At 41.3% G+C, this 12,105-nt stretch overlaps 1 protein-coding gene across 4 annotated transcripts in view; it reads left to right on the forward strand.

Moving 5' to 3' along the window:
- The first annotated feature begins 1,484 nt into the window (after positions 1 to 1,484).
- Positions 1,485 to 12,105, forward strand: part of PCMT1 (protein-L-isoaspartate (D-aspartate) O-methyltransferase) — a 42,858-nt gene continuing 32,237 nt past the window's right edge. For all 4 annotated transcript variants that reach the window (XM_019967580.2, XM_070796337.1, XM_019967579.2 and 1 more), the window contains exon 1: positions 1,485 to 1,728. In XM_019967580.2, the coding sequence (XP_019823139.2) occupies positions 1,500 to 1,728 (229 nt within the window). In that variant the 5' untranslated portion in view covers positions 1,485 to 1,499. The remainder of the gene's footprint in view (positions 1,729 to 12,105) is intronic.

Below are 12,105 nucleotides of genomic sequence, written 5' to 3' on the forward strand. Positions count from 1 at the left end.
TAAGCAGGCTTGCATTTCACCGCGCATAGAAAAGATTAAAAACCCTTAAATTCTCCTGGAAATACGTCCATTAACGTACCAATGTATTATTAAAAACCTCTCCCTCCCTCTCCCCCCAAGCAAGTACTTTTCTTCAATGGTAACACACACTGTCAGAAACTGGAGTTGTAATTCTGAAGACCCCCAGTTCCAATTTTGAGTCCCAAACTGACTACTTTATTCCCAATATTGAAGTAAAGAATGCTGCTTCGGTTATTATCGCAGAATCCCACGAAATAGTTAATATATAAGTATATTTTGGATTGGAAATATATATATATATATACTTACATAGACACCGCATTTGCCAGGGTCTGGCTAGAACTAAAATTTGAGCATTGTTTCTGACGCAGTAGCATCAATGTCTTTACATAGCTTTGTTTCCTTCCTTAAAAGTTTATTGGGACTAAATGATGACTGGATCCTTCCAGTCTCCGTTCTGATTAGGAGTCAGCAAGTTGGATTCTACTGGCAATGTTCCTTGCCAGTTTCTCACTCAGTGTCTTGCATAGCTGATAGCAGCAAAGCCGGGGTCCAGTCTAATGGTGGAATTTGTTAGGCTTAAACAGCTAAAAACGACACTTGTGTTAGGAGAAAAACATAGTCGCCATAGGCTACTGTAGTATTTTTTTTAATTTTATTTTTAAACTTTACAATATTGTATTGGTTCTGCCATATATCGAAATGAATCCGCCACAGGCATACATGTGTTCCCCATCCTGAACCCTCCTCCCTCCTCTACTGTAGTATTTTTAAGCAAGTGCATTATCCTAAGGAGCAAAGCATTCTCGATGCTCCACCCTCCAACCCGTGTCTCAGTATTCTTCCACTCTCTGAATTTGTGCTTTAGAGCTGAGACCAAATCAGGGTTCCAAAGTCTCTGCTAACCGGACACTAAATGTACTTGTTAGCTAGAGCCTGAGTACTCGGGTTAGAGAGGACGTTTGCCGTCGGTTTAAGATATTCAGTCGCCAGCATAGGGAGCTCTGACTCTAACCGACCTAAATATATTAGTCATTCATTGGGTTGGGTGAAGGCAGGACAGAGGAAGCCCACTGTTTAACAATCTGGACAGCTATAGGAGCAGACCCGCCACTCGCAACAGCTGACCCAGCAACGACTGCAGAGCCACCGGCAGCCTCGGAACTAGACACGCCCTGCCATCCCGCCACCTCTCTCGGTGACCAGAGCCGCAGCGAGGCACGCGGCCGACCGCGCTGGGGCCCACCCCGCCTGACCGCAGGGCAAAACCAAGCAAGGAGGCGCTGAGCAGCCCGAGGTCTCAGAAAGGCCACGCAGTGGCGGCGGTGGCGCTGACTCAGCGAGGCCAAGCCGCCAGACTCGGGCAGCCGCAGCGGCCCCTCGCCCGGGCAGCGGGGCGCTAAGTCACCCCCGCACCGGCCCCGCCCGGCCACGCCCGAGGCCGCGCGGCGTCACAGAGCGCATGCGTGCCGCGGGGGATGCCGGGAGCGCGCAGTGGCGGCAGCGGCGACGACGGCAGTAACAGCGGCGGCTCCACCGGGGACGGGAACGGGGCGGTGACCGTGTGGGAGGTGGTCTCACTCTTGGGGAAGCTGCTGGGCACCGTCGCCGTGCTGAAGGTGGTTCTGTACCTGCTCCGGGTGTGCTTAGCGATGGCCTGGAAATCCGGCGGCGCCAGCCACTCGGAGCTAATCCACAACCTCCGCAGTAAGTGCCACCCCCGCCGGGTGTGGGGCAACCGGGGAAGGCCAGGCCTGGTCCGGGTCCCCTGGGGCCTCCCGGGACGTTCTGTCTACTCCCCGTGCCTGCTGGAGGGCTTCGGCGCACGGTTGCACCCACGGTCCAGAGCAGCGATCGCTGGCGATTGCCTCCCCCGGGACCTGTCACTCATCGGCGATGTGGACTGGAATCAGAGAAGGAGCCCGGGGCCGCTGCTCTTGGGGCGGGGGCAGGCATCTCCCCGCGGGCCTGGGGGACGGGGCTGGGGGCGCACAGGTAGCGAGGCTGTCACTCGAGTCCGTCGCCTCCCGGTTCAGGTCCAGCGGGCGAGGGGCGCGCCCTGGGGTGGAGGATGGGGGGAGTGGGATATTGGCTAGACCTCCGAGAGACAGGAGCTGGAGCAGGGAGGACTCCGCCGTCGACCCCCGCATCCTCACACCTACTCCTCCCGTCCTAACTCGATATAGCTGCAAGCTTTCTCGCCTATTCTGCACCCCCCCCCCCACCCATCCCCCGCCCTCCGTTTTTTCCCCTGGCGGGAGATGCCACTGTCTGATACTGGCGAGGGGAGGGAGAGGAAGATGAGAGTTGCTGTCACTGCGGATGCTGGGAGAAATTTCTGGGATGGCTGTCCATTGGAAAGCTTCGTAGGGAGCTGAGGGAGGAAGGAGGAAGGATGCTCTCCTTGAGAGACTTGTGTTTCAGGAGCTTTCAGAGGTCCTGGAGGTCCGGCGGACCATTGTGTTCTGCGGCCCGTTTTCACTTTTATCAGGGCCATCGTATGCTTTAAAAGCTGTGCATGGAAGTTTTCTCTACACCGTTGCCTTTAGTTATTGTATTCCTTCCTCTGATGATAATTTTAGGGTGGGATGAGTGCTGTGTCACTTTCTTTTTTTAAATTGAACTATAGTGTCGCCGTCTGGTCGGGAGACCAGAACCGCAGTCTATAATACTCTCTCTCTGGTTAGAATTTATAGCGCTCTTCTTTGCCACTGACTTTGCAAATAATCACAGCCGTGCCACGTGGTATTTTTAATTGTTATAGGTTGTTTAGCTTTTCGCATGTCATGTTTTCGAATTCGATTTGTAACCTCCTTGAAGGCCGGGACTTTTTTTTTTTTTTTTTTAGTATCTTTGAATCCCCTCATCTTAATAATCATTACTTTTAAAAAAAATAAATGCCAATTAAGTATATATTATATGCTTGGATCTAGGCTAGGAATACTAAGATTAGTGAGAGAAATAAGTAACATTGGCCGACACATGGTTAGTTCTTAATGTTAGTCTTTTTTTTTTTTAACATAATGTTCCAGAGTTGGAGATTGTGTCCTTAGTGTTTAGTAAAGAATGTTTGAGGAGGATACGGCACCCCACTCCAGTATTCTTGCCCTCCAGAGAATCCCATGGACAGAGGAGCCTGATGGGCTACAGTCCACGGGGGTCGCAGAGTCCGGACATGACTGAAGCAACTTAGCGCTATATATATATGTATATATATATATATATATGAAGATAGATATATATGAAGATAGATATATATGAAGATAGATATATATATGTATACACATATGTTTAGGTTTAAAAGCCCTGTCTAACATTGCCAGTATTCACTTTATGGAAGGATACTTGATTGGAAATGGAAATATATGTGCAGTATCAGTGTTAAGAGTGATTTAGGTTCTCATAGACCAGAAGTTCAATATGTTGTAAATATTTTAATAAAACTTCTTAAAATTATCTAGTGCCTACACACCTGAAACATTCTGTACTTGAATTCTGATTAAGTAATTTTCCACCAGCAGGTTATCTCAGTAAACACTTGGCTGTGGCAGAAATTTGTAATCAATCAGGCTCTTGAAGACTCTCCTTTTTGGGCCAAATTTGTAGTAAGCCAAAACTAGATCTTTTCCCAGTGGTTTTGTAATCATTTTAAGGTATTGCATTAAATGTATTCTTAGCTGAAATTTCTAAGGATGTTTTCCTGTCAGAAAATTTAATGAGAAATATTTAACATATATGGATGTTGATACTTAGTTTTATACTAGTTCTATGATTACTAAGAGGAAATAGTGTAGGCAGATTGTTTAGCCTTTTCATAACGCTTTTGCAACTTTAGTTTCAACTTCTTGCTGAATTAATTTGAGCCAATAGATTTCATATTTATTTAATAGTTCACTAATAACACTAGTATTTGCTCACATAAAAATTTCAGTTGGCACACACTGAAAATTTCTCACTCTTTCCTGGTAATTGCACCACTGTGTATTCTTCCTTACGTAAAGGCTTCTATAATGCTGATACTGAAGTGAATATGGATTTGCAAATTGGAAGAGGAAGCAAATTACAGTTTTATTTTTTTTAATCAAATAAGGTTCATGATTGGTTTCATTTTAATATTTTATATTAATTTTATTGAAAATACCTACTGAGGTGTTTCTTCTACAAGACATGATAGAAGTATGATTTCACAGTTGATATTTATAGATTATTTTAGATTGTAATGATACATTCATAATATCTCATAGTTTATGTTTGTATTGATAACTGCTCTTAAGTGACTGCCAACCATGGTCTAAAACTTTAGCATGCCTCAAAATCTGCTGGATCACCCGGAGAGCTCATTAAAACAAATTAAGACCGATTGCTGGGGCTCAAGAATTCACATTTCCGACAAGTTCCTAAGTAATATGCTGCTGCTGTTCTGGAGACCACACTTTGAAAATCACTGACGTAGAGAACTGAAAATTATAAGACTAAACCCTGCCAGTGTTTCAGTTGAATCATTTTTATACTTTCAAATAAAATTTTAGGGAAAAAATCTGTAGCAGGCCTGCCCAGCAGAGCTGCCTGTCGTGTTGGTATCTGTGCCATTCAGTACTGTGGCCACTAGCTACATGGGGCGCTGAGCATTTGAAATGTGAGTACACCTGAAGAACTGGGTTCTGTGTTATTTAAATTAACTTTGATACCACATGTTGGACATCACAGGTCTTTAGAAATGGAAAATAGATATTTTATGGCTATCGACTGATAACATGCTCATGAAATGTTAATTCAAAACAACTGAGAGCCTGTTTAATCCAGGGAATGTGACAATTAATGTTTACATTAGGGTTTATTTTCTACTTTTATTGGGATAATTTTATGCCGTGGTGAAAGGAGAAGAAGGGGGCAGGAGTGGATGAGATTGAGAGGTTGTCTGCTAGAGCAGGGATGTCCAAACCAAAGTGTTTGTGAAAGGTTGACTCTGACTAGACTTCAAATACTGTATTGGTCACTTAAAACAATGCTAATAATTGTTCTTTTACGTATTTTGTTGTTGTTGTTGTTGTTAAAAAAATTCAGTCCACTACCCTAACACATCAGTTGTTTCTAACTATATTTCCCTTGCAACCTTGAGTGTGCCATTTGCATGTATAATGTATGTATAATCTGTGGAAACAGTCAACTGACATTTGACTATCTTCTATGTCCCATACACTGGAGATACAGCAATGAGAAGCAAACATCTTCTCTCTTGAAGCTTACTTTTTGTGGGAGCAGACAAAGAGAATATATGTCACATGATAAGTGGCAAGGTAGGGAAAGAGGATAGGGAGTATGGGGTGGTAGGTTTGCAGTTGTAGGGGAGAAGGCCTCACTAAGGTGTCATTTGAGTAAAGATTTGATGAAGAAGAAGAAATTCAAGCCATGCAGATAGAGCTGGGGGACAGGCATACTAGACAGAGAAAATAGAATGTGCTAGATTTGGACTTGGGGGGTAGGAGAAAGACTGATGTCAAGGATATGACACAAGGTTTTAGACCTGGGCAATGGGAACAATTTACCATTTTCTGAGTTGGAAATAATAAGTGAGTGAGCCGCAGGGATTTGGGGATGGGGTGTGCTAGGAAGTGTGGGAGAGTAGGAGTTTATTTGGGGAAATGTTTGGTTTCAGTTGCTTAATAAAACATTAAAGTGAAGACCCTTAATAGGCATTTAAATTTTCAAAAATTTTTAGCTTTTGTATCCTTCTTTATTTCTACAAATAAATTGAAATCATTTTCTTATTCTGTTGGGAGTGTCAGTTCTTATCCACTAACAGCATAACTAGTGGAAAAGAGAATATTAGTTTTATCATGTGCATTCATGGGCTAAGTGTAACAGGTAATAAAATGCTAGGTGACTCTTTTTTAGAAATTTGGGCCTCACTTAGAATCCAAAAAACACTTCTTTGTTTTAACTTATGTCAGTCTTATGGTTACACCCTGGTAAGTAAATTTACAGTGTACTGACTAAAATTTAATAGAATAACTTTTGAGGAAGAATTTTAATATCAGTGTGTCTACTTAAATTTAACTAAAATTAAAAATTCAGTTCCTCAGTCATACCAACCACATTTCAAGAGCTCAGTGGCCATATGAGGTTAGGGGCTAGACTGAACAGTGCAGATGTAGAACATTTCTATCATCATAAGAAGTTCTTTGGAGCAGCACTAGATCTAGATGATAGATTATATTACATTCTATTCAGTGTGATCTTAGTTCATTCTGTTGTGCTGTTCCACATATTTTTATTAGTATTGCACTTAGTTAAGACCAACACGCTTTAAGTGTAGCAGTGAAATACTGAAGATTTTCAGACAAGAGTGGTCAAGATGACAAGTGCACCAGCATCTTACATGATGGTTTGATGAAATGGAGGTGGTTTGATTTAGCAATGAGAAAGCTAAAGAGAGCAGTAGTGTTTATTTTAAAATTAATTTTTATTGGAGTAGCTTTACAATGTTTTGTTAATTTGCTGCTGGGCAACAAAGTGAATAGTTGTACATATATCCCCTCTTTTTTCAATTTCCTTCCCATTTAGGTCACCGTAGAGCATTGACTAAAGTTCCTTGTGCTATACAGTCGATTCTTGTTAGTTACCTGTTTTATATGTAGTAGTGTGTATATGTTAATCCCGATCTCATCCCCTGCTCCCTAGTAGTGTTTACATATTTGAAGGAAATCGTGTAGTGAAGGGTCAAACCAGGACAGATGGGAGGCAGATTTTTGACTCATTATAAGGAACACTCACAAAGCAATCCTAACAAAGATTTGGCTTTGAAAAACTTTTTTCTGTCACTGGATATGTTGAAGCAAAGAATTATCGACCATTTCATTGTAAGCGATATTGTGGAAGAGATTTGTCCTCGGCTTTCACTACATAGTAGACCTCTGAGGACCCTTCCAAATCCAAGATTCCACAATTTTAATCACTTCATGGTTTGCATGAAATCACATGTGGGGAGTGTATGTGTGTGTGTGTTATAGGAGAGAGCCAGAGAAGTTAACATTTGGTTACCTATATTTTAGAGTTTTGCATGACATTTTATTTTGTCAGAAATGTAAGGAGTCCAAGGAACATGCTCTTTTGAGAAGTAGCGTCAGAACAGATAACTGTGTATCTATTAAGAGTGATAATGGTTTAGAGAAAGATGTATTTTTAATAATCTCTGATATTTAGATGATATGCTTTATCATAACTTGGTATCACTTAAAATTTTTCTTTGATTATGGTTTATTATATAATTAATCCCTTTCAGACTTTCTGTACAGAGAATATCTCAGGTTCTACTTACCTCCTTTCAATGCCTAATCGTTCTAGGTGGGAAGTAAAAGGAAACCATTTTGTTGATTTCTTTCTGTTCTCCCTGGCATTTTGTTAGTGGGGAAGAAATAGAGAGTAGTTGATAAACAAATGCTCAAGTCATAAAACTAATACAATAATGTAATAGTTCTTTTTTTGAGATTTAACTCTGTAACAAGTTACAGAAACTTAGTTTCTGTATGACTTGAAATCCATCTGTAGCCTGTTTTCTTATCTGTGTTTTCAGTGCTTCATACCAGCACAGGATCTTTTTTTTTCCATGTCTGCCAGGATTGCTTCCAGTCTTTTGTTCTCCCAGATCAGAAGTCTTGTAATAGTTATTGATTCTTTCAGATTGTCCTGAGATTAACTCAGTAGTTATTACAGATGTCTTTCACGGCCAACCCTTTCACTGTATTTTCATTGATTGTACCCTAGCCTAGGCTCTTAGTTCTTACTTGGAGTGATATGCCTCCAACCGTCTGATTGGTCATCTCACTTTGAATTTCTGTCCCCTCAGGTTCATGCTACGCCTTGCACTGCTGTCTTAGTATACTGCTCTCTGTTTTGTCACTGTTCTGCCAAGATTTCTGTGGCTTACTGTACCAGTTGGAAATACCTCTTGCTTAGCTTTCAGGCCTTTTAGGGGTCTTCTACAACCTGTTCCCATGCTCCCACTCCAATCCTATTGTTCAGACTGATCTCATTTTACACATACAAAGTTTGTCTCCTGTAACAATCCAAGTATGAACAAGTAATTCAGAGTTAATATGATAGTTCTATGGTCTTGGAGACCTGGGCTCCTTTTTTCTCGTTGTGACTGCTAAAGTGTTTCCCTTGTCTACAAAGTTGAAGTTAATTTACCCCCATTATTTCCATATTCCAGCTGATGGGAAGAAAAGTGGGAAAAGGAGAAAACCCACATTCCTTTTAAGGGCATACATAATTTCTTCCTGTGTTCTCATTGGCAAGAACTTAATTGTAGGCTACATTTAACTACAGAGAGGCTAGATAATGCCCCCAATTCTACCACTGTGAAAGAAACAGAGACCCTGCCGCATCTTACATCTTGCTCACTGGAGCCTCTAGTGAACACTTCTAATTGCGCTTTTGGGTCTTCTGGTGATTGTCCTTATGTCTTTAAATAATATGCTTGAACTGCTATTTCTTCATCAGCTTTAGACATCATCTGCTGACTTCCTGCCAAGATGGATGAGTATTTACACCCTTTTAACTTACTCCCTTCCCCACATACAGTTATATTGTAATTTCTGCTTCCTCTTTTATGGTTACCTTTGTAACTTTGAGTAATATACTTTAACCTCAATTTTTTGTTCTATAATTTATAAACTGACACTATACTTTAACCCTTCCACTTTGTAAAAAAGGGTGCTTATTTTTCAACTTACTGGTGGCTATTTTACATTGTCAAAGTTGATAACATTTCATTTGGTTCTAAGCAGTAAGTCATCTGCACTCTGTTAATTTTTAATTGTTGAAAATTAATAACCATCATCACAAACATTAATGATTGGGTCAGTACCTCTCTGAGCTATGTAGTACGCGATGAGTTTATTCTCTGCTCTTTATTTCTAATATCACAGACCCCTCTACTGTTGATGGGGAATAGTCAAATGTTTTTCCTTTTTTTTTTTTGCTGTACGGCTAGTGGGATCTTAGTTCCCTTACCAGAGATTGAAAGTGATGAAAGTGCTGAGTCCTAACCACTGAACTTCCAGGGAATTTATATTTTTCCTTGTTTTACACTTTTATCTGGAGAAGGCGATGGTACCCCACTCCAGTACTCTTGCCTGGAAAATCCCATGGACAGAGGAGCCTGGAGGGCTGCAGTCCATGGGGTCGCGAAGAGTCGGACACGACTGAGCGACTTCCCTTTCACTTTTCACTTTCATGCATTGGAGAAGGAAATGGAACCCACTCCAGTGTTCTTGCCTGGAGAATCCCAGGGACGGGGGAGCCTGGTGGGCTGCCATCTATGGGGTCGCACAGAGTCGGACACGACTGAAGTGACTTAGCAACAACAACTACACTTTTATCAGTTTCTTGAAATCATGCCACAGTTTACAGTTCTTATATAAATTATGACTCTTGTATAGGGTTTTTGTCCTTTTCTTGGAATTTATTTCCCTTTTCACCCTTCCCTATTCCTCAAGTTGAGAAGAGAAACAAATACCTTCTTAACATGGGTCTAATTTTTTCAAGTTTTTTTTTGTTTGTTTATAGCTTGGATTCTGTTGCGTTCTCCTTTCTGGATTCTGCTAACTTCTTATTTGGATCAACATTAACCATTGTTATAATTATTTAATTAGGGCCCTTGATCCTTAGGGTTCAGGAAAATTGAGCGTGAGTGGTTCTAAAGCTGTTCACTAATTCAGAAAACCTAGTAGTAACTGCATGTTTACCTATAATTAGGCTGTACAAATGAAGTGAAACAGTACTTTGCTGTTTGCTAGAAATATTGCAGGGCACTGGCAGTTGTATATGTCAGATTGTCAAAAATGGGAAAATGATTTAATAGCTTAGTAACCGTAGCTTGCTTAGGCATCTTTCAAAATATGGAATCCTGGGAAAAATCAAATAACCTTGTAGTGGAAATTTTGGAAATCACCTAATCATAGTCTAAGAAGTCTTTGTCTTGAGCCTTATGCGTTCAGCTTCTTAATAAATGACTGGTGACATACTTTTAAAACCTGTTAGTTTTTTGGTGTGTGTCTGAATTCTATATCCCTCTATAGATTAAGAAACCTACCAAAGAAACTCAGGTGAGTTTGATAGATGTATGTTGTCTAGCTTAAGGAAAGTAATCTCTTTAATATACTTGATTTTTAGAATGTGCTGGCAGCAATGTGTTTGATTTTATATATCACAAATGTTCTTTTAGAGAAGAATGTGTGAATATAATGGTAACTGGAAGTGTTGAGTGAGGCTGCTTAACCTGAGAAAGATAAAAACGTGAAATGATCGTGATTTGTTTAAATGTGTAAAAAGTGTTGATTGGATAGAAAATTCATTATATTCTGGGTGACTTTAGAGAGTAGCACTAAGGGTTTATGTAAGTGAGTTATAAAGAGGGAGATTTCCTCTTAATATTGGGAAGTATTTTGATAATAGGCTTCCCTTGTGGCTCAGCTGGTAAAGAATCTACCTGCAATGCTGGAGACCTAGGTTCGATCCCTGGGTTGGGAAGATCCCCTGGAGTAGGGAAAGGCTACCCACTCCAGTATTCTGGCCTGGAGAATTCCATGGACTGTATAGTCTATGGGGTTGCAGAGTTGGGTACAACTGAGCAACTTTCACAGTTCACACAATTCTGATAATTAATGTAGTTTAAATATGAAATGGCTGTTTCACATCGTGCAGCTCTTCAAGTAGAGATCATGGTACCAGTTTATGAAGAAGTTAGACTTGATGACCCTTCTGACTTTGAGAGTCTGAATTCGTGTAAGTCACTAAGCTATTTGAATATGGTAGTAGTACAGTGAAGTCGTCAACAGGAATCTGACATCTCAGCTTCAATGGCCCTACCCCTCATTTGCTCTGTGATCTGGAACAACTTAGTCTTTCTGTGCTCAGTCTTATTATCTGTAAGATGGAGTAATAATGGTGCTTACTTTATACGATTGTTAGAGATAATGTAAGATTGCTTCATAGTTCCTAAGTTCATATCTCAAAAGAGATAGAGTGTGTGATGTGCTTAGGGTTTTTTCTGGCATGTGGTAAATATTCAGTAAATGATACCTCTCTTATTACTCAGTTCAGTTGCTCAGTCATGTCCGACTCTTTGCGACCCCATGAATCGCAGCACGCCAGGCCTCCCTGTCCATCACCAACTCCCAGAGTTCACTCAGACTCATGTCCATTGAGTCAGTGATGCCATCCAGCCATCTCATCCTCTGTCGTCCCCTTCTCCTCCTGCCCCCAATCCCTCCCAGCATCAGAGTCTTTTCCAATGAGTCAACTCTTCGCATGAAGTGGCCAAAGTATTGGAGTTTCAGCTTTAGCATCATTCCTTCCAAAGAAATCCCAGGGCTGATCTCCTTCAGAATGGACTGGTTGGATCTCCTTGCAGTCCAAGGGACTCTCAAGAGTCTTTTCCAACACCACAGTTCAAAACCATCAATTCTTAGGTGCTCAGCCTTCTTCACAGTCCAACTCTCACATCCATACATGACCACAGGAAAAACCATAGCCTTGACTAGACGGACCTTTGTTGGCAAAGTAATGTCTCTGCTTTTGAATATGCTATCTAGGTTGGACATAACTTTCCTTCCAAGGAGTAAGCGTCTTTTAATTTCATGGCTGCAGTCACCATCTGCAGTGATTTTGGAGCCCAAAAAAATAAAGTCTGATACTGTTTCTACTGTTTCCCCATCTATTTCCCATGAAGTGATGGGACCGGATGCCATGATCTTCATTTTCTGAATATTGAGCTTTAAGCCAACTTTTTCACTCTCTTCTTTCACTTTCATCAAGAGGCTTTTGAGTTCCTCTTCGCTTTCTGCCATAAGGGTGGTGTCATCTGCGTATCTGAGGTTATTGATATTTCTCCCGGCAATCTTGATTCCAGCTTGTGTTTCTTCCAGTCCAGCGTTTCTCATGATGTACTCTGCATATAAGTTAAATAAGCAGGGTGACAATATACAGCCTTGGCGTACTCCTTTTCCTATTTGGAACCAGTCTGTTGTTCCATGTCCAGTTCTAACTGTTGCTTCCTGACCTGCATACACATTTCTCAAG

Source organism: Bos indicus, chromosome 9 (genome assembly GCF_029378745.1).
Source record: "Bos indicus isolate NIAB-ARS_2022 breed Sahiwal x Tharparkar chromosome 9, NIAB-ARS_B.indTharparkar_mat_pri_1.0, whole genome shotgun sequence".
Classification (NCBI taxonomy): Eukaryota; Metazoa; Chordata; class Mammalia; order Artiodactyla; family Bovidae; genus Bos; species Bos indicus.